The sequence below is a fragment of the Lissotriton vulgaris genome, chromosome 7 (genome assembly GCF_964263255.1).
Source record: "Lissotriton vulgaris chromosome 7, aLisVul1.2, whole genome shotgun sequence".
NCBI classification, from domain to species: Eukaryota; Metazoa; Chordata; class Amphibia; order Caudata; family Salamandridae; genus Lissotriton; species Lissotriton vulgaris.
Genome location: NC_141695.1, coordinates 1,187,980,669 through 1,188,003,597, shown reverse-complemented (window position 1 = coordinate 1,188,003,597; position 22,929 = coordinate 1,187,980,669). Strand labels below are relative to the sequence as shown.

General features: G+C 45.7%; 1 protein-coding gene across 4 annotated transcripts in view; it reads right to left on the bottom strand.

Annotated features, from left to right (window-relative positions):
- The window catches only part of RBM27 (RNA binding motif protein 27), a 1,065,407-nt gene that overhangs the window by 369,581 nt on the left and 672,897 nt on the right, over nt 1-22,929 (bottom strand). For all 4 annotated transcript variants that reach the window (XM_086931662.1, XM_086931660.1, XM_086931661.1 and 1 more), the window contains one exon: nt 20,112-20,384. In XM_086931662.1, coding sequence (XP_086787788.1) covers nt 20,112-20,384 — 273 coding nt within the window. The remainder of the gene's footprint in view (nt 1-20,111; nt 20,385-22,929) is intronic.

Below are 22,929 nucleotides of genomic sequence, written 5' to 3'. Positions count from 1 at the left end.
TCCAAGATTGGCCTCCAATCCCCAGATTTTTTCTTTATCAGAAAAAAGCGAGAATAGGATCCCTTTCCTGTTTGAGAGCGTGGTACCCTTTCTATCGCTCCCTTTGACAACATAGCTTTCACCTCCTTTCTTAGTAGAGCAAGATGCAGTGGGTTTTTCTTCAGAGGTGGATGAGGAGGAGGAAATTTGGTAAATTCCAGTGTGTGACCAAATCCTATTATATCCAATACCCATTTGTCTGTGGTGATTTTTCTCCAATTTTCGAGATATTGGGAAAGCCTCGGAATTTCGCATACTTTTGGAAAATCTGGTGCAGGTGCAATGAGATAGTGACTGTTTTCTGGCAGAATCTCTGTCCTGAGGTTGACGTTTCCTGCCTTGTTGCCTATAAGCGGCCGCTGGGGGACTTTTTTAGGATTGTTGTTGCTGGTATCCGTAACAACCTTGGCCACCTTGTTGCTGGTACTTCTGGTAACCTCCACGAAAGGTGTATGAGCCTCTGCCCCTTGCACCTCGAAAAGGAGTTTTTCTATACTGCAAGGTACCCAACGCCCTAGCAGAATCAGTGTACTTTTTTATTTCTTGCAATGCCTCATCAATGTGTTTACCAAATAAAAAAAACGCCGTCAAAGGGCATAACCAAGATTTTTGTTTGAACTTCAGGGCGAAAGTTAGTGGATTTCAGCCATCCTTGGCGTCTAAGGGTAGCTCCTCCTGCAAGCTGACGAAATCCCAGAGAAGCTATACCCATATAGATATCAATGACTTAAGAAGCAGCTCTTTCGTCCTCCATGAGAATCTTTTTTGTTTCTATCTTCTTATTATCAGGCAGATACTCTATATAAGGTGAAACGTCAGACCATAATTGTCGATCATATCTACCTAAAATTGCTAAACAATTCGTAGCTCGAACTGTTGCGCCTACCATGGTGGTAAAGCGTTTACCGATGTTGTCAAGGCGCCTACCATCCTTATCAGGAGGAGCTGTTATCGGGGCAGAGGGAATCCAAGACTTCCTCTGCGCCGCCTGAGAAATGACAGAGTCTGGTCTAGGGTGACCTGAGAGGCAGGCAGGGGCGTCTTCAGGCGCCTTCTATTTTTTGTCAATCCTAGGGAGGATCGCCGGAACTGAAAACGGGGTCTTTATTATCTTCACCCCTTCCTCCCAGATATGGTCATTTATTGGAATTGAGCAAGTTGATTTTCTGTTCTGGTTTTTAAAATCATACAGAAAACATTCAGACTTTTGTACTGCCATTGACAGATGGAACCTAAAGGCTGCCCTTTCCATAATGCAAAAACAACAAGTGATGGACCGAATGTGGATCAATGTCACACATTCCCCCAGTCAAAAGATCTGGGCCCAAATCCATCGTTTTTTTGCACGCCACACCACCCTGGGTTAGACAATGGCGATATGCAAATCAGCTCTGACCCTGTTGTCCCCATGGGAACAGTCCAGTCCGAACTACAAAAGCCATGTCCTCCCCAGAACGGAATCAAGCATCCGAGGACCGGACCGGTTTCGAGGTAACACCTCTCATCAGCCCGGCTAGCTTGACTCCAAGTGGTGTGGAGTGCCTGGGACCCACGCCTGGGCATCGCCAGCGCACTTAGGGCGGCAATTGCAAAAACAACAAGTGATGGACCGAATGTGGATCAATGTCACACATTCCCCCAGTCAAAAGATCTGGGCCCAAATCCATCGTTTTTTTGCACTCCACACCACCCTGGGTTAGACAATGGCGATATGCAAATCAGCTCTGACCCTGTTGTCCCCATGGGAACAGTCCAGTCCGAACTACAAAAGCCATGTCCTCCCCAGAACGGAATCAAGCATCCGAGGAACGGACCGGTTTCGAGGTAACACCTCTCATCAGCCCGGCTAGCTTGACTCCAAGTGGTGTGGAGTGCCTGGGACCCACGTCTGGGCATCCCCAGCGCACTTAGGGCGGCAATTGCAAAAACAACAAGTGATGGACCGAATGTGGATCAATGTCACACATTCCCCCAGTCAAAAGATCTGGGCCCAAATCCATCGTTTTTTTGCACTCCACACCACCCTGGGTTAGACAATGGCGATATGCAAATCAGCTCTGACCCTGTTGTCCCCATGGGAACAGTCCAGTCCGAACTACAAAAGCCATGTCCTCCCCAGAACGGAATCAAGCATCCGAGGACCGGACCGGTTTCGAGGTAACACCTCTCATCAGCCCGGCTAGCTTGACTCCAAGTGGTGTGGAGTGCCTGGGACCCACGTCTGGGCATCCCCAGCGCACTTAGGGCGGCAATTGCAAAAACAACAAGTGATGGACCGAATGTGGATCAAGGACATGGCTTTTGTAGTTCGGACTGGACTGTTCCCATGGGGCAACAGGGTCAGAGCTGATTTGCATATCGCCATTGTCTAACCCAGGGTGGTGTGGAGTGCAAAAAAACGATGGATTTGGGCCCAGATCTTTTGACTGGGGGAATGTGTGACATTGATCCACATTCGGTACATCACTTGTTGTTTTTGCAATTGCCGCCCTAAGTGCGCTGGGGATGCCCAGACGTGGGTCCCAGGCACTCCACACCACTTGGAGTCAAGCTAGCCGGGCTGATGAGAGGTGTTACCTCGAAACCGGTCCGGTCCTCAGATGCTTGATTCCGTTCTGGGAAGGACATGGCTTTTGTAGATCGGACTGGACTGTTCCCATGGGGCAACAGGGTCAGAGCTGATTTGCATATCGCCATTGTCTAACCCAGGGTGGTGTGGAGTGCAAAAAAACGATGGATTTGGGCCCAGATCTTTTGACTGGGGGAATGTGTGACATTGATCCACATTCGGTCCATCACTTGTTGTTTTTGCAATTGCCGCCCTAAGTGCACTGGGGATGCCCAGACGTGGGTCCCAGGCACTCCACACCACTTGGAGTCAAGCTAGCCGGGCTGATGAGAGGTGTTACCTCGAAACCGGTCCGGTCCTCGGATGCTTGATTCCGTTCTGGGAAGGACATGGCTTTTGTAGTTCGGACTGGACTGTTCCCATGGGGCAACAGGGTCAGAGCTGATTTGCATATCGCCATTGTCTAACCCAGGGTGGTGTGGAGTGCAAAAAAACGATGGATTTGGGCCCAGATCTTTTGACTGGGGGAATGTGTGACATTGATCTACATTCGGTCCATCACTTGTTGTTTTTGCAATTGCCGCCCTAAGTGCGCTGGGGATGCCCAGACGTGGGTCCCAGGCACTCCACACCACTTGGAGTCAAGCTAGCCGGGCTGATGAGGTGTTACCTCGAAACCGGTCCGGTCCTCGGATGCTTGATTCCGTTCTGGGAAGGACATGGCTTTTGTAGTTCGGACTGGACTGTTCCCATGGGGCAACAGGGTCAGAGCTGATTTGCATATCGCCATTGTCTAACCCAGGGTGGTGTGGAGTGCAAAAAAACGATGGATTTGGGCCCAGATCTTTTGACTGGGGGAATGTGTGACATTGATCCACATTCGGTCCATCACTTGTTGTTTTTGCAATTGCCGCCCTTTCCATAATAGCATGAAAACCTCTGATGTCCTCAGGAGGTGAGTCAACAGCTTGGTGAACTGGCAAAGTTGGAGTTGGTAGAAAATATTCGTCCCATTCATCCACAGTAGTGGGTGAGTTTGGCATTTCTCCTTCTTCGGCCACCGTGTCACTGTCATCATCCTGATGGAATTGCAGAGGTAAAACCACCTGGGGCTCTGAAACAGGGGTACTAGGGATCGCAGGATCCACATCTGTAGGTGCAGGTTCTCTTGCCGGAACTGCGACTGGAGGAAAACTAGTATTATAATCCTTTAACATTGCTGTTAGGTCTTGTAGCAAATCTGCAGGCATCGGAACCATAGGTTCTTGGTGGAATGGTTCTTGAGGCCCTCTTAATGACTCATAGGGCTCATAAAATTCCTCTTCGTCTTCATCCTCCTGGTATTTTATCTGGAGTTGAGAAGGGTCATTTGCTTGTCCAAATGGATCCTCATTATCAGACTCCCCCAAATAATGGCTAAGAGGTAGAGGTGAAATATGTGACATCCTGGTAAAATTGCCTAGAAGATGTTAATTTGGAGCTTAAAACTGGTGTGATTTGTAAAGACGGCGGCCTTTTACGCTTGTGCGTAGCTGAATTGTACATAGATGGCGAATCCGAATCTGTGGAAATTGCCATAATGGATGACACCGTCGACGTTGAAATCAAGGATGTCATCGACAGAAAAGTCATCGTCGACGATGTGGTTGTCGATGTCAAGGTCGTTGTCGTCGTCGACGGTGGGCTCGTCGAAGGTGAAATCATCGCCGACGATGGGCTTGTTGGTGAAGGCGTCGTCGACGGAGGGCTCGTCGAAAAGACTTGTAACATAGTCGACGACGTACTCGTCGACGAAAGGTGAATCGTCGTCGACTGTGGCGGCTTCGTCGCCGGGATCGTCGACGACGAAGAGGGCGTCGACAGGACAGGTATCGTCGACAGTGATGTAATACTCGTCGACGACGCAGTCGACTGAGTTCTCGTCGACGATGGAATTTTCTTCGACGGCGCTGAAGGTTAACTCACCGTCTGAGGAGATTTTCTCGTCGACGAAGCAGTTTTAGACGTCGACGGAGGCTCAGGAATTGATTTTGAGGAAGATTTTGATGAAATCTTTACCTTTTTTCCAGATTTCACCTCAGAAGAGAAAGAAGACTTCTCTACTTTGAGGAAGAGTGACCAATCTCAGAGTGAGATTTCTTCAGTGTCTTACTCTGTTTTTCTGGTGGATCTCCAGACCTATCCCTCTTCTTGGTCAGCGGGGTGAAAGCTTGAGGATTCACACTGCCTTCTTCCCCAGATACCACCTCAGACGAAGCCTTTAACTTCTCCAGCCATACCAAAAGACATCCTTCTCGATCCTTCAAGGTCTTGGCAGGAAAGGTTCTACAGATCCTGCAATCCTTGACCTTGTGTGCTGGGTAAAGGCAGTAGATACATTCTTTATGTGGATCCTCAAAGTGTAATCTCTTCTTCCCACATGAAGAACAGGTCAGGGACAAGCTTTTCTTCGAAGAATCAGACATTTTCTCTCACAAAGAGGTAAAAGTTAAGGAAAAAACTGAGCAGAGCTCAGGGAGACTCCCTAACACACGAGGTGCGGTGGAAAATCTGAGGGTTTGCATCTCTGTGGGGAAGGTTCTAAGAGGGTGCTGCTGCCTGATTGGTTGGTTTCAAAGTATAGGCTAATGTAGTGACTTGCTATCTACTGTAGCCTATAATGTGATGTTATTATGACTGTAATGTATATGTTTTATTGTACAGCGAGAGTCCCACCTCATCGGCGAGGATGATTCTAAGCATGTTAATCTATGAAAGATACCTCAATACTGGATAACTGTTTTGCATAAAGATTTGTGTTTACTATTTGCCCAAGAAGAGTGTCACTAAAATATATGCGAAAGAACTCAGTTGGGGAGAAATGCTACACTTCAAGAAACACTCCAGCAGCTGCAGTGAATAGAAGAATCATGGGCAAATACAAGTTTGGAGCAACCCACTAATACGACTGGCTTAGGGTTAGGGCATGCAGTAACAATGCAAGATGAACAAGGCTCTGGCTTGCAGTTCTGGGACTCAAGGTGGCTGTCCTGGGACAAAGCTTGTATTACTGTGGGTTCTACAGACACAGTGGACACACTGCAAGTAACAACGCAGAGGCTGGCTTGCGATTGAGCATAATTTTCATGTGTTCCTACTAGTTTGGTATATCCTCATAACTAGTATTATTAAATCTGACCCAACTGGGCACCTACTCTGAGCTGGAGCACATGGCATCACAGTTTTCAGTGAACTGTTCTTCGTCGCCAATTCCTAACTGCAATTCTTCTGTGTCTTTGGCTATAAACATTCTTGCCACCTCTTTAGCTGTGATGAGTTTTGCAGTTTTTCAAAAATACATGTAATATATTGTTCAAAAAGTGTTATTATTTAGACCTTGTTTATGCTGCAAGGGCACAGATTTAACTAAAAAGTTTTATTTTATGATTGGCAAAAAAAAAGTATTTACTTACCGAACATAGTGAGTGTAGTAATGTGTCAGGAGTAAAGGAATATATGTATGTAGGTATATAAAGTGCAAACTCAGCGGAAAAGTGGTAGAGCATTGTACAAGGTGAAAAGCAGGCTCTTAAGAGGGAAAGCGTCTTGCTAGTTTAGAAGAATGAATGGGAGAGCATGTGTGCATGAGTGAGCCACATGTGTTTGTTAGCGAACTGAGCAACATTTGTTTTCCTGCGTTTGCGTAAATGTGGCAGTGTGTTCTTTCCTGGGTAGAGGTGACAGGAGTGTATGCCATGGTGTCAGGGTACAGGAAGTTGAATATATTTCTGACACTGGGCATAAGGAAAGTGATATGTGCTTTATTTTTTTAAATTACATGAAATTTCAATGTGCTTGGGTGTGTTGCATTTGTCTCTGAATGCTTGTGAGGATAAGAGTGGTAGAGGAGTGTTTCAAGTGGTGTTTAAGAAGAATTCAGGTATGCCAGGGAAAGCAACTGTGTGTGAGAGAGAGAGAGAGAGAGAAAGAAAGAGCGAGAGAGAGGGGAAAGGCAGAGGGAGAGAGCGAGTGAGAGAGCGAGAGAAGTGTCAGCCTTTGCATTTGGGTGTTTGTGTGGGTGCCAGTGCCAGCGAGCACTTTCCTGGTTAGGAAAATTGGGAAAGTGTGAGCAGTGGTATGAGGAAAGGTATGGGAGGTTGTGTATACACCAGAGAAAGTGTCTTGTAGAACATTTGTAGAACATTTGTGTATCTTGCAAGAGTTGTTTGAAATTCACAGGCTGTGACTTAAGTGTGTGAGAGAAAACTCCATAGTAGGAGTGATGCATTGTCACTTTGTTTCTCCCTCTCTTAGTTTCCCACAGATCATGCTCGTACATGACTGTGGTGTTATCAGTGATGTCATTAATCATGTCATGACTGATGCAAAAATGTGAGATCATAAGCAGGGTACGGCAGGGGCACAAGTTATAGTTATCTCAGCAAACTATATCTGGTAAAATTCTGTGTTTTTTTTATGTAACGTTTTTTATCTATTTCAACACTTAACTAGAACATCACTAAATAAAGTTTTACACAGATTATTTTTTAAACATACAATAGAATCCTATTATTATATCCAAGTATAAGATTGTAACTTTTTAGATCAGTAAATTAGGTTGTGTACCACTAGAATGGAAAGGGCAAACGGGCGGAGCTTGTAGGTGATTCGCAACTTTACATAGTCTGTAGCAATTAAAAAAATAGATCCTTGGACTCTCCTCTTAGACCAGGAGAGAACAATAAAGAACCACTTGCCTTGGACGGCCACTACAGAAGAAAATGCGCTGCAATAAATCATCAATGCATTCACTTGGATCAAGGAATTCAGATCGATTTTCAAGGTGCAATTGTAGAGAAAACAGTGTCTAGCAGGCTGGGAATTGGCAGGACCGCAGTTGCATACTACTAACCTGCAGAGGGCAGGTCAAATGGGCAGAGCTAGTAGGTGATTTGGCACCTCTTGGCTTTTTAAGGGGGGGGGGGGGTGTGCACACCCCTTTCCTGAGCTTTTAAAAGGCTTTGGCGTACTCATGACCCCGCTACCCTCCACCGAGCTTGGGGAACTTTTTTATTTTTTTAAAGGGGAGAGGTCAGCACAGCCCTTGATCCTGAGCCTATTCTGGCCCTAGGGACCCCAATCTCCAAGGACCTAAGTTTGATATAGGTGGGTGCCCTGGTACCCACCTAGTGCTCCCACCATACACACATTGGGGTGGCGGGGAGCCCCAGGAGCATGCTGCAGGAGCTGGTATTGACCCTGCCCGGAGGGAGCAGTAATTAAAGCAGTTCTCTTCTGGAAGGAGCAATATGTTAATCTATTTCCCTGCCTATATCAGTGAGGGGAGGGACGTAGATCAAAATACTGCTCCCAACTGCCAGGAACAATAAGTTCCTGGCAGCAGACTTTGTGCTTGATCCAGTTCAGTTTTTAACGTCTTTATTTCGAAGTTTTTCTTCATAAAAGACAAGCATATAAAATATGTACAAGAAACACACAACAGGTATATACAACCTTATACAAGCAATTTAAATCATCATAGATCTTGTTTTAAAAAACAATTAAATAGCATAGAAAGACGATTTTTCCAAAATTAATACAAAGGTAAAAACATAATTCAAAAATGCAATCCAGGAAGCATAGATTTAGGACAACACATTTGACATTCAGCTATTAGCTCCTTGTAAATACCTTGCTCTGATTATCCAGGCCCACCCAAGATATTTTGCCAACCCTATGGACAGCCATTCGGCTGTGTTATATCTTAGGATTGACAATGCTTCATTGCTCACCCGGGTGTTTAATCTTTTACATATTGGTTTTAGCCATTTATGGCGTGGTGCACAGTAGGCTGGGCAGGCAAACAGGAAATGCCCTAAGGATTCCTTTCGCTCATAACACCAGGGACAGAACAAGGACGGGTGGTTATGCCACTTATTAGTAAATTCGCTTATTGGCAGCGTCCCTACGCAAAACTGATGATACAGTTTCCTATCTGTACTTTTAAGAATAGTGTCCCAATAGGTCTCTGTGTGTGGAACCACTTTGTACATCAGAAACGTACTTGTCAGGTTAGATTTCTGAGAGAGCACAACCTGTTCCTCTTTGACTATGGTCCAGTATAGTAGTTTAAAGTCTTTTTTTGACGGAAAGATGTGATCTCCCGGCTCTGTCCATAGCATATGGAGACCCATTCTAGATAAGGTGCTCTTAATAGATTTAAACCAAGGTATATCCCCTGCACCTTGTATCGATCTCACATCCAGTATCTCTTTGGCAAACATGGATAGTTCTGGAGTGGACCAGATACGTCTCCATAGCGCAACCATCCTATATTGGGCATGGTGTTTAATAGAATAGAAGCCCATATCTAGCATGAGTGGGAGTGATGGTGTCGATGGTGGAAGACTCACTAGGCTACGAAAGAATTTGTTCTGGATTTTGTCCAGAGCGGCCAGATCTACATTCCCCCATAGGTCAGCCCCATAAAGTATGGCAGTACTAATTTTGGCGCTATAGATTTTGAGCGCCGGTAATACTCTTTTAGTCAGGGAACAACGTTGTTCTTTCACAAGACACCCTGATAATCGTGCAAATTTTAGACTGAGTGCCTCAATTTGTTCCTTCCAACGTAGCCTATAGTCGATAACAACTCCTAAATATGTCATTACCTCTACTTGTTCTAAGCTTTTCCCATTCATGGTTACATGACCCCGCTGGGGTTTGTTCTTTGTCAGGACCATAAACTTAGTCTTAGAGACATTAATTTCGAGGTCATTTTGGCTACAGAAGTCCACAAACTTATTTATTGCTAACTGGAGGCTCATCTGCGTTTTTGCCAAGATTAGGGTGTCGTCGGCAAAAATTAAAAGGGGAAATTTGGTCCCACCCAAGGTTGGCGCGTCTGCCGAAGTTGCTGAGAGAAACTGAACTACCTGGTTAATAAAGAGTAAGAATAGGGTAGGGGCCAGAACACAGCCCTGCCTCACTCCACGGGTCACAGGGAAAGAATCGGTCACCTGTCCCTGGCAGCCCCACCTTACTCTGGCAAAGTTTTCCTCATGCAGCCTGATTGTAAACTCGAGAAGGTCAGATGGTATGCCCATTCTCCTTAATGCTGCCCACATCTTTCCTCTGGGGACCAGATCGAACGCAGATTTAAGATCCATGAACGCTGCGTATATTGTGCCTCCTCTTAAAAACACAGTCTTCCAATAGATCATGACAAATCTGAGCACTTGGTCGACTGTGCTTATATTAGCCCTGAAGCCAGCCTGCAGTGGAGACGGGATGTTTTCTTCTGTCATCCAAAACTGGATTCTACCCAACAGCATTATGGCAATTACCTTCTGCAGGGCGTCAATAAGACTAATGGGGCGATAGTTTCCCGCATTCGTCTTATCGCCTTTTTATACACAGGTAGGATCTCCGCCCCTTTCCAAGAGTCAGGAATTCTGACACCTCTAGCTATGGCATTGGCCAATAAAGTTATGTAAGGGACCCAATTTTCTTGATCATACTTAAAAAGGTCCACTGGGACACAGTCCATTCCGGGAGCTTTTCTGTTCTGAACTAATTTTAGAGCATTAGCAGCCTCCAATTCCGTAAAGACTAGCTGATCACAAGATGGAACTGAGGTCGGAGCCCGTATAGTCTCTCCTGAGTTGCAGGAGCCCAATTCTGTATTACCAAACTGCGCCGAGAAATGCTTAACCCATGTCTCCACCGGAACATGGTTGGCTGGGGTTTGCAGGTCCCCTGTCCCTCCCCATTTCACTACTTGCCAAAATTTTTGCTGGTTAGTGGAAAGGCTGGCCTTATATAAATCTAACCAACGTTGTTCGTCCCAATTTATCTTTGCCTGCTTAAGCACCTTCTTATAATTTGCCCTTTCTTTTCTGACGTCTGTTGCTAGTCTAGTTTTAATAGCAGCTATCAAAGAACTATGGGCAAGACGACAGGTCTTGTCATACCATTTAGCTCCTATGTGAGACGAGCCAGTTTTCCTCCCTCTACCTGGTTTAATAAAAAAAAGTTTTGATTTTGTTAAAAAGGGACTCATGGATCACCCCAATTTGTTCCAGAGACCCCACATCATCTAGTAGAGGCGCGATCAGCTTAGTCGCTGCCGATACCTCTATCGAAACATTATCAATGATGCCAGGGTCTTCCAGAAACCTAGCCCAGCGTACCCTTCTGCAATCATTCGTAAGGACAGCCTCAGCTGTAATTAAATTTGTTGCACTATTTCTCAATAAGTCGCCATTTGCTGATAAGTTTATTACTAGGGGATTGTGATCACTTTCTGGCCTTGCGACTATTTCCATGTCCACTAATAAACTCCAGAACTCCATCTTGATTAAAAAGTAATCAATACGGCTCGAGCTATGACCATTGTCAAAAGTAACATTTCCCACCAGGTCAATTTTGTCCTCCCGTTCGCCGTTCGCAGATCCCATTCTAAGCAGAGACCAAGCCACTGCATAACGGCCTCTGTAACTTTAACAGGTGGGATGGTCCAGCTAGGAATATTCCATATCTGGTCAGCTTCGCCATAACACTCGTTATGGGGATTGGGGACAGGTTCAAATGTACAATTAAAATCCCCAGCCACCAATACACATTTGTCTCTACCAATGATGTTCAATAGGGGTTCTAGATCTTCAACCGTTTTCGATGGTTTCCCTCCTGGTCGCCCCCTGGCATATATATTGATTAAAAAGAGATCTTGGCTGTTTTCACCACTCAGTTTTAACCCTAGTATATCATTGCTCAATGTGGGTAGGTCAGAAATCTTATAGCCTAGAGATTGTCTGATCCAAATAAGACCCCCAGATGGACGACCTTTTGGACCTTTACAGGCTGGTTTATAGAAGTTCAGGTAACCAACCCGATATATGGCATCGACTGACCAGCTTTCTTGAAATACAATTATATCATGATGTTCTACAAAGGACCCCCAATCGGCTTCTACCAGTTTCCCCTTCAGCCCAGCAATATTCCAAGATCTACCAGTTTCCCCTTCAGCCCAGCAATATTCCAAGATAATATCTTAAGGGTAAGTACAGATGACTAGCAATCCCCCCACTTCCCTCGGGTGTAAGAACATAACTTGAAGATTCATCGGTCCCTGTCTTTCCATGGGGGACGTTTCCGAACTCAGACTCTATCGTATCCACAATATTTGCAGTATGATTTATAGTACAGTTTTCTGAAGCCCCAGGCGATCTGAGGGCCAAGGGCCCATTGTTAAGTCAATCCACTCCATCTAGTCCCATTAATGGGGCAAACCGGTTAGAAAGATGAGGCAGAAACGTTGGATAGATTGGTGTTTCAGGATCCTGTTTGGCAGGAGTTTTGAGAATTTGTTCCCGCCAACGCAAGTTTCCCTGTCCGTGCTGGCACAGGTAGGGAAACTGCTGTGTCCCGAGGGTGGGCTCCACAGAACCCAGCAAGCCCCGGGGGATGGGGTACCTCAGGGCCATTAATGACCTGCTAACCCCTTTTTCTTTTTAAGTAGCCACATGGGTGGATGGGGTCCCCAGGGTCTTTTAACGGCTCGGTGGGCTGTGGCCCCCTCCCGTTTTGGTAGTTTCGACCCAGGGGTGGGCTCCCCAGGGCCTATTATGGCTCAGGGATGGAATTTTGAGCACCCTGCAATTATGAAATGTGGCCCCAAGGATGGGCTCCCCAGGGCCTATAATAACTCGGCGAGAAGGGGCCATGTGCCCCCTCCCCTTATAAAATGCAGCTGTGGGGGGTCCTCCTTGGGGCTTATAATGGCTCGGGATATTTATATAATATTGGGCGGGGGTCCTTCTTGTCTTCCCTACAATGGGGTCTGGGGGGACGAGGGTATCCCTACCGTGCCCCATTAAATCTTTATTTTGATTAAACTTCATGACGGAGGTACTAAGTCTCAGAGTTTTGTAATGGCTGCCAGCAACATGTTGCTGGAAGCCAATCAGATAGCACACTCCCGCATGAAATAATTGGCCCAAGAAAAATAAAGCTCCCTGGGCTAATAAGAATGCTCTATTTTTGAATTGGGAAATATGTTTCACCCTTATTTTCTATAAAACTACTTAACAGATTTACATTAAATCTCATAAGCACAATCTACAGACTAAAATCTAGCTTCCTACCAAATTTGGTGTAATTCCATTCAGCAGTTTTTTCTGTAGCTCTTCTTAAAGAAGTCTATGGAAAATGTATAGGGGATTTGCGTTTCGAGGAACCCCCATTTTCCTCTGCCTCCACTTTCTGGACAACACCGACATTTTCTATGCACAAACTAGTCAAAAATTAGCACCTTTTTTGGAAACTTTTGTAAACATTTATCAAACGGGTCAAAGTTATTAGCAACACACAAAAAGCTTTTCCTATGGAACAGCTGACTTAACTATAACCATCCATATGGATGAGGGATTGGACCCAGATACGATCAAGCTGATTGAAATTATGGCCCCCTTAGGCTTGGCGCCTTACCTGTTCGGACCAACGCATGAAAAGGGTCATACTCTGGATCAGGTTTTTTCAACGTCTCCCATTGAGATCATGTCACTTCTGCCGGTGCTCTGATCAAACCATAGGATGGCCAAATTCTATGTTCTAGGCACAAAGAAACCAACTAGCACCGCCTCTAGGCAGCTTGGGCGAGCCCCTAGGGCGTTTCATCGGGTGACTCCTGAGATGCTGGCTCAAGCATCTCTCGATCATCCTTGCCCTTTCACGGGAGTTTTAGAGAAAGACCTAGAGTGCTTGCAGGCGTGGCTAACAGATAGGCTGAATGATCTAGCCCCTGAGACGGCCCCCCGATTAACATCGAAACGGGTTTCTGCCCCCTGGTTCACCGAAGCTTTGTCGGCCTCTCGTAGGCAATGCAAGGTGGCTGAAAGGGCGTGGCATGCTCAGTATGATGCAGCAGCCAGGCTTGTCTACAGGACAGCGGTCAAGGCCTACCATCGGGACATCCTCTCGGAGAAAAAGGTTATTTTGCCAGGAGGATAGAGGCTGCCTTCAACTCGTGCAAGGAGATCTTTACGATCGTCAGGGAATTCACGGCCCCTCGAACTAATTCGACCCTGGCCGCCCCCTCTGACTCGTGGGCCTCCGCTCTCGCCAATTTCTTTACCGCCAAGATCAAATCGATCCAGGATTCTTTTCCTTTGAGGGAAGTTGAAGTACCTCCGAGCCTTGAAGATGGGCCAGGCCCATGGGCCCTTTCGGGTTCAGTCTTGGCAGATTTTCCGCCCATTTCAGCTCCTTCGTCATTGGCACTTATGGCCAATCTTAAATCTGGGTCACCTCTTGACCCATGCCCTGCCAAATTCCTGGCGAAAATGGCCGACGTTGTAAATCCGCTGGCGAATCCTCTCTTGAATCTCTCCTTGACTCGGGGAATGGTCCCGCAGGCCTGGAAGCAGGCAATTGTCATTCCGCTTCTTAAGAAGCCGGGTCTTGACCCGGAGGTCTTGGTCAACTACAGGCCAATCTCTCTCCTCCCTTCGCTGGCTAAGATCCTGGAGAAGCATGTTCATATCGTGCTTTCCAATTTTTTGGAATCTCACAATCTGCTGCACTCCACTCAATCTGGCTTCCGCCCCAATTTAAGCACCGAGACGGCACTTTTGGAGGTGTCTGAGGCCATAAAAGAGGTGCTGGATTCGGGCGGCAAAGCTATGCTCGTAATGCTGGACTTGTCGGCGGCCTTTGACACCGTCCCTCACGAGGGTCTCCTCACCAGACTTCACGAGATCGGTCTGAGGGGGACGGTGCTTAGCTGGTTTACATCATTCCTGGCTGGCCGTCGACAAACGGTCTGGGCCTCACCCAGCTCCGCCGTTCTGCCGCCTTTGGGAGACGGAGTTCCGCAGGGATCTGTGTTGAGCCCGACTCTTTTTAACATCTTTATGACCCCTTTGGCTGCATTGGCGGAGTCTTATGGGGCCCAGATTGTTTCTTATGCAGACGATACCCAGCTCCTCTTTACCTTCAGGAAAGGAGAAGATTTTGATGGAGAGAGTATCCGCGAGTGCCTTGGGCCTGTTTTTAAATGGTTCCAGCTCAACAGCCTCAAGTGCAACTCAGACAAGTCTTAGGTACTCTTCTTCGGCTGCCCACACGACCCAGACTGGCAGGAATGGTGGCCTATCAACATGTTTCCTCCAGCGCACTCTTCCCAGCTAGCTAAGAATCTGGGGATCAAGATGGATAATGGCCTGGCGTTAAGATCTCAGATCCTTGGTCTCACGGGGACATGTTTTGGCCTATCGAGGATGCTCCGAAAGTTTCTTCCTCTGCTCTCAGAAGATCATAGGAAGACAACGGTGCAGGCCTTAATCGGCTCAAGATTGGACTATTCTAACGTCCTGTATCTTGGCCTGCCGGAATTTCTTTTACAACGTCTGCAGGTCGTCCAGAACTCGGCCGTGCGGGCCATTTTTGGCCTTTATAGACGTTTAGAGTACAGTCCTCATCGCCTCAGTTCAGCTTTTGCTCACAGAGCTTGCAAGTTACAGTCAAGGTGTTCAACTGCTTCCCCGATCGATCCACCCTCCTAAAACCCCTGTGTATGCGTAAAGAAATCCCACACAATGGACTCCTTGGAAATGTTCTACGCTGTTTGTTTTTATCCGCCAGTTGTCTAGATAAGGGAAACTAATATTTGCTGACATTGAAGGTAAGATGCAACTATTGTCATGCAGATGGAAAATGTCCAAGGAGCGGACATCAGACCAAAGTGCAGTACTGCATATTTGTAGAGTAACACTAAGCATTTCAGGTAGTTTCTGTGTCAGTTTGCTTTTGGTATGTACAAGAAGGCATCTTGTACATCCACAGCACACATCCAGTCCCCTGCCTTAAGACATACAGAAAATTGATGGAGTGCTAACCTACATATTTCTTATCCAACCATGCACAGATTCAAGTGTAAATTCTCTTTTCTGGACTTTCTTCTGAACCAGAAGAAATGCCACTTCTCCTGTGTTACGCGTAAGGGACTAGTTCTATTGCACTTTTTTTTTGTAAGAGTTCTCTTTTGAAGAGTTGATTGTAGAAGTTCTACTGCCCTCTTTATTGGACTAAGCTGTGTATGTGCACTAAAGCACAGGGGTTAGCCACCAATTACAACAGTCGGTACCCGCTTGCCATTTGTGATACCTTTCCCCTCCTCCAGATGTGCCCCCTCACTGGAGTAGTAAATAGAGGGAATGGCTGGGAGGAGTCATTGACGACTAAGAGAGCACTAAGGAGTCAGTAGGTTGAGACTGACATGATTATTCTTTTATCCTCCCTCTGTTTACAGGAGTATCTGATGGCCCTTCTGATGTTGTTGTTTCTGCTGCAAATACAGCAAGGAAACAATCATCAATCAAGGATAATAGTGGTGTTCTCTGTACCTGTATTAGGATAAGATTATTTTTTCCAACACCCACGGCCTGACACTGTCAGATTTCTTTCCCTCAGTATGAGCCATAAAATGGAGGTTGAAGATTTTAAGCTGTGCATCAGACTTCAGGGTAGTCGGGTGCAATAAGAAAGAATGGCACAAGGGTGACACCTTAGCAGTAACTAGATATCAGCAGTTCTGCAGAATCAAAAGTCTTGCTAATCACCTGGCTCGAAACAAGGGAACCTTTGCAAACCATTTCATTATTATCCTACCTGCGATGTTGCAGGATGTCATGAGTGAAGAATTTAGGGCCATCCCACATATCTGCTTTTTTTATAAGCCCTGCAAAGTATTTCATGGGTGTTTTTCCACTCTAACTATACTAATCTGTCTGGGCTTGATTAGGATTTGGTCAGTTTTTTTAAATATTTCTCCAATACCATTAACAAGCCGGGTAATAACATTTCAGTCGAAGTTAGGACACGAACTAAAGTGCTGCAAAGACAACCAGTCCACCCTATCAAAGTCCTTGTCCGAATTTCAGAACATGAGGATATCCCTTCTGCTATATCTCGATTTGTCAAACAAACTGCTTTTTTATTATTTACCTTTTTTGGATGTTTTGTCAAACTCATGTTATTTGTGTGAACCAGAGAAGGTAGCACACTACCTGATCTGGTTGCCAAAATGTTTGTGAAAATTGTGACATTCCTTTTCAAACTATAATGGGCACACTTGAACTACATCCTCCTCCAACCCAGGTTTGGTTTTGATATGAGGAATACTATTGCCTCTGTTAGACCGGACATCATTGGCCTGAGTCTCTCCTCCATTTTTTTCTGTTTGCCTCCTCTGTTTACGATGTTTTTGCTGGTATACTGCTTTGGGCACTGTGTCACTGCTGATCAGTGCCACAGTGCGAGTGCTCCCTATGTAAAATTGCTGTATTGATTGAATTCCATGTTTGGCTTATTTGGTTTACTGTCAGTCCCTAGTCTAGTGCACCAGGAGTGCCAGGGCTTGTAAATACAAATGCTGCTCGTGGGTTTGCAGCACCTGTTGTGCCACCCACAAGAGCGGCCTAGTAAAAGTATGTCTAAGGGTCTGCCATTGCTAGACCTACGTGCAGTCTAGTACGGTCACGCTGACTGCGCAAGTGCACCTACTTGCCAGTCCCCAAAACCTTCCCTTAACTTCATGTTAGTCACCCCTATGGTAGGCCCGAGGGCAGGGTGCATTGTAAGCATAAGGTAGGACAAGCCTGACCAAGTTGGCATGTCCTAATAGTGCATTACAGCCATATTCGTTTTTCACTATTGTGAGGTTACCTGCTCTGCATTAGTTAGAATGGGCTGCGAGGATTATTAATGCTATAATCCTAGCTGGCTCGGGGAGCGTGGTGCAATGTCGAGTTTGGTATCCCTGAACTCGGGTTTGATAACGCATCCGTTTGTGTGGATGGTTTTTGGACTCTGGGTTTGAAAAGGGAATCTTTTAGAAAGTGGCTATTTTCTTGTCTAACTATTTCTGGTTTCTGCTGGTTTGGTGTGTGTGTGTGACAGGGGTTGGGTGGCTCCAGAGTTCTGAATGAGTCAGTGTGGGGTGAGTGGTGCATTTGCATTGAGAGTAGGGGGAGAGTAGTTCCTGATAGCCTGCCCTGCCTGATACAATGCTGGCTCCACCTCCTGCCGGACGACTGATAGCTCTGCTCCTGCCAGTGAAAATACTGGCTCCACCTCCTGCTGGGCGTCTGAGGACCCAGCCCTGCACAGTGAATAGGCCAGGTGCCTCTGCCTGGCTACACCCACAACAAACCAGGATGAGGGGAATTCCCCTGCATGGACAAAGGGATCAAAGCCAAAAAGGGGTATAAGAGAAGGACCCCTGAACCAAGACTTTAGATCACTTCTGACAAGGAAACCTGAACCAAGAACAAGAAGCCTGCTGATCCAAGGACTTGCCTACCCCTTCTGCCACTGTGCTGTTTGCTGGGGGGAATCTTGCAGTTGCTTCTTTATTTTTGCCAAAAAACCAGGAGAGAGGAACGGAGTGTGTACTCTAAAGCTTTGCTAAAGAAAATCTCCAAGGGCTGGAAGAATGCCAGCCTCCTGTTGAAGTCACAGGGATAAAGGACTTCATTTATTTGCTAAAAGTGCTTGTTGCTGGAACCTGAAAATCCAGCACCTCTGAAGAATCCAGCAATCTCGACGCCGACGGACGCCGACGAATCCAGCCCGACATCGTGAGTAACGGCTCCAGTGTCCCGCTTCCTCGACGCCGGCCGCCGGGCCCGATCGATGCCAGTAGCAACGCCAGTGAGTAGCGAGTGCGGCTCCAGCTCCAAGTGACCCCGTGTCTGCGCCGCCGCTGATCGCATCGATCCCGAGCCCTCTCGACGCCGTGAGCGCTGCTCACTTTTGCAACATCATCATCGACGACGACGACGCCGTATCCTGCTTCACCTCGGGAGGGCTGCTCCTGCCTGACATCTGTCGACGCCCTTGCAGGTCGCCCCGACTCCGAGGCCCGATCGACGCCGAAGACGCGACGCCAGACATCTTGACGCCGCTGATCATCGTGTGCTTCGCTTTCCCAAGGTACTGTGTTGTGGGGGTCTGTGCGACTCCGGGCTCGACGTAGCGCTCCTCACGGTCGATGCCGAACCTTTGGATTAACTTTGCCTCGACGTCGTGTGACTCCCGTGGGGTTTACATTGTTGCCAAGAACTGTGCTTTAAAGAAGAAGAGTTGCTTTTGTTACTAAAGACTTTGTGCTAAGAAGAAACTACACTTGAACTATTATTTTTCCTTCCAAGAGTATTTATAAGATTATGGTATATTTTTGTCGTTATTTGGTCTTGTGCTAAGCCTTATATAAAAATCCTTACTTTTATAATACTACTGTGTCGTGTCCATTTGTAGTGTATTCACTTTATTACTGTATGTGGTCATAAATGCTTAACGCACTGCCTCTGAGATAAGCCTGTCTGCTTTGCCAAGCTACCAAGGGGGTGAGCAGGGGTTATCTAAGTGTGTGATCCCCTTGCCCTGACTGGAGGAGGTGAGTCCCTATTTGTCTGAAGTGTATACCTCTGCCAACTAGAGACAGCCAAGTCTAACAGCCTCCATCATGGAGGACGTTGCTTCTCCTTTGAGCATGTGCTTTTAATTACCATTGCCAAGTTCTCATGTTGGTCCAGATATAATTTACTCTAGGAACTGGCTGACAATCAGTCTGGTCCTTGGCAAACGTTAGGCTCTATATTAATTTTACCACCTTCTCTTTCTTGATGGGAGCATTGATAGGTATTTGTGCCAGCCCTTCAAGGGAACAGAAAGCAGCCGTACTGAAGAAGGCTTCAGCTCTACTGAGAGGTTTCCAGAATTGCTTCAAATTTCACTGTTCTTCAATGAGGAAGGTCCAGTTTTCATCATTAAGTTTCTTAAACCCAAGCTCACTAGTTAGTAGCTTTTCAGTCTTGCTCCTTCCCTCATATTTTGGTTTGAACAAACCAGGGTACATTATGCTTTCTTGCTTCCCTCTCCCCCCTCAGCTATGATTGTCCTCCACAGTTTATGCAACTGATTTTGCTTAGTTGCAAATATGTGAATGTGCTTGAGAAGCACTTGGTCAATGATTTCTCATTCATATACTTTAAAATGATGTGATCAGCCATTTAGACAACACGAAGTCAAATTACTATAGTCTGAATTACATGTTCTGCTCTTCATCTTGAAATAGTTAAGCAACGGAAGATATTTACGTTTTCAATTCTAGCATGTTATCTAATTAAACAATGTACTGCATCAACTGCAAAAGTTTTCACAGGTGTGCTTTTTGGATTATTGGATTACAGGTGAAAAAAACGTAATCAGCACACTGATTAGCATAAAATAGTACCACCTAAATGCATTAATATCCTTTTTCCAACAATTCTGCTTGCCAATAAAACAAATAACAACTTTTAAAGGTATATCTCTATTATGCACAACATCAGTTTCAAATATGAGTGAAGCTCTATTACTGGGGTACCATCCTATACCTGTACATGTAATCCTTAACAATGGAATTCAAGGCAAAGTACAACAGTAAAACAAGATGGCATTGTGGTTTAAGTGACCAACTTACCGTGGGTATATTTACTGGTGGTGATGCTGCTGGAGCTGTGTGATTAGTCTGTGTTTGATGATTGTAGTGCGGTGACGGGTGGTGGTGTTGTGGTGGATGTGACTGCTGTTGATACGGTTGATGTGCTTGATGTTGCTGATCGTTTTCTCGGTGCCACATTAACTTTATAAACCGGTTGTTTAAAACTGCTTCTGTGCTAGAAATGGCCCGCCGGGCTTCATCGTTGGCTACATACTGTATCAGAGCACCTTCAGGATCTCCTTGAAACGCAACCTTAAATATAAAAATAAATATAGTTCACTCACAAAGCATGTAGGTCGGATCCCAACTGGAATAATAATTGGGTAAAGTCATTATTACTACACATGTGGATTAGATTTTTTGTGCTTCACCGTATCCCACGTGTAAAGACAAGTGAATCAATAAATGGTTCAAGTAATGAACTCTCAAAATAACAGTTTAGTTAATTTTATCCCGACAGTACCATATAGTAGTATAAATTAACTCCTTCCCTTTATATGCTATGCTACCGAATGAATTTAAGTGAGTCAATGTCTTTATATAAAATTCCTAGCATCAAAGTAATTTAGGTTCTAAAATAGTTAAGGTAACAATACTGAAATTTAGTAGCGATGTAGCCAACTCCCAGTTAGATCAAACACTAGGGTACCAAAATCCACACAGAACCACCAATATCCTCATGAAACCCTGCTGAAAGTAAAATGGAACAATGTTCATGGACATCTCCAGACTCTGCAACATGTTCCACTGATTACCTAGTGAACACATTCCTGAATAAGTGACACTTATTTAGGCAAGGGTTTACTTAACTCTCATGCTCAAGCAAATTGCATCTTTTCAGTTGGGCAATAAAGGAGATAGCGATCATCGGTCTCAAGAAATAGTACAGAGAACAGTCACCCCAACATTCGAACGCTGTCGGGAGCCTCAAGGACTAACCTCCACCATCAACCTAAGACGAATTAAATACAAAATAGCCGCAGGCAGCGAGATGCTCAAAACCGCAAAACAACATTTTGCTGTGAGGGTCGGAGATGGCAAAGTTGAGAAATGGAAAAACTTCCTATCAGCGATGGAATCAAACGCGACTAAGAACAAACCACTAAACCAGCAAAAATGTAGTGGCAGGAAGCCCATATCATACACCACAAAAGAAGAAATCAAGCATGCAAAAACAAAGGATTTAACAACTTCTGAGACACCTTCGGGACAGACCCAGCGACAAAATGAAACTGAAAGCATTACAGAATCAAAGGGCAGTCCTCAAAAAACTAAAAAGGGAGGCGAACAGAGCTATGGAGGAAGATATCTCAGCCAAACTACATGCCGATGTCAAACAACAACACCAGATTTTGGAGCACTATAAATCGATTTATCAACCACAATGGTATCTCCTCTAACATCTCAGAGGAAGTCTGGTCAAATTACCTTAGGTCCCACTCCCGACCGCAGAGAGCAGGGTCAAGCATGCCAAAATGAAGCAGACTGCCAAACGGCACCTAAGTCCTGGGCCGAAAACAATCTTGTCGTCTCTGGGAACTCAGGGTCGGACTTACCAACGGAGGACTTCCAAACGAACTATATAGGAGCCATCAAACGGCAGATAGGAAAGGGGAAAAGAGAAGGCGCTCCTGGCCCAAATGGAAAACCACCAGCACTATATTAACAGGAGGCAATCTTCTGGGCAGAAGCTCTGGACCCACTCTTCAGAGAAATTAGAACGTTAAATATCCTGCCTAGTTCATGGAGAGGTTCAATCATCTCCCCAATCCATAAATCTGGTGAGAAGTCGGAACCACAAAACTACAGATTAGTGGCACTATTAGATAACGAAGTTACATTTTTTGCCGGCTTGTTACTGGAGGATCTCCAGGCATGGGCGGAAGAAAAATCGGCAATTCCCCTACAACAGACTGGCTTCGCAAAATCGGTCGGGACAATGACTAACATACTAAGCATGGATATGGACACGGACGTCTTTACATCTATGTTTCATTGATTATAAAGCTGCTTATGATCACGTCAACCACATCAGACTCTGGTCCAAATTACACAGCTGGGGGCTGCCTCAGCCCTTACTCAAATTAACAATAAATCTGCATACGAATACGTGGCTACACGTAAAGCTGGGCAATGGTACGTATCTGTCAAAGCACATACCCACGAAAAACGGTTGAAACAGGGCTGTTTTTTAGCACCCACTCTTTTTAATCTGTATACTGCTGATCTAGTCCCGCTGCTAACCAGCTGCAATTCACATGCCCCGAAATTAGGAGATATCTCACTACCCTGTCTACTCTACGCAGATGACATAGTCCTGATCAGTAAAACAAAAGTAGGGCTACAACATGTCTTAAACACAACGCTGGATTTCTCCAAAGCTATTGATCTAACAATAAACTTGGACAAGACGAGAACAATGACAGTCAGGAAAAAAAAAGCTACAAACCGCTGCCTGGTTCTGGGGAGAGACCAGAATAGAGGACACAATTGAATACAAACATCTAGGCGTTAAGCTGGATACTGGCTGACGCTTGTGGCACAGAAGAACAGCATAAGGCACAAAGGTCTAGCACTAGCAACCTCGCTAAAAACATTAAACTCTAAATGAACTGGCCCATCGATCCTGCCGCCCGTTGAGGTGGTTCAGGCAAAACTTCTGCCAACAATCACCTACGATAGCGAGGCACAGAAAGGCAGGGACGAGAAAACACTTGATGCCACCGTAACAACACCATATAGAGTAATTTTTGGGCTGCCGAAATACACTTCAACTGCACAAATCAGACTTGAATTT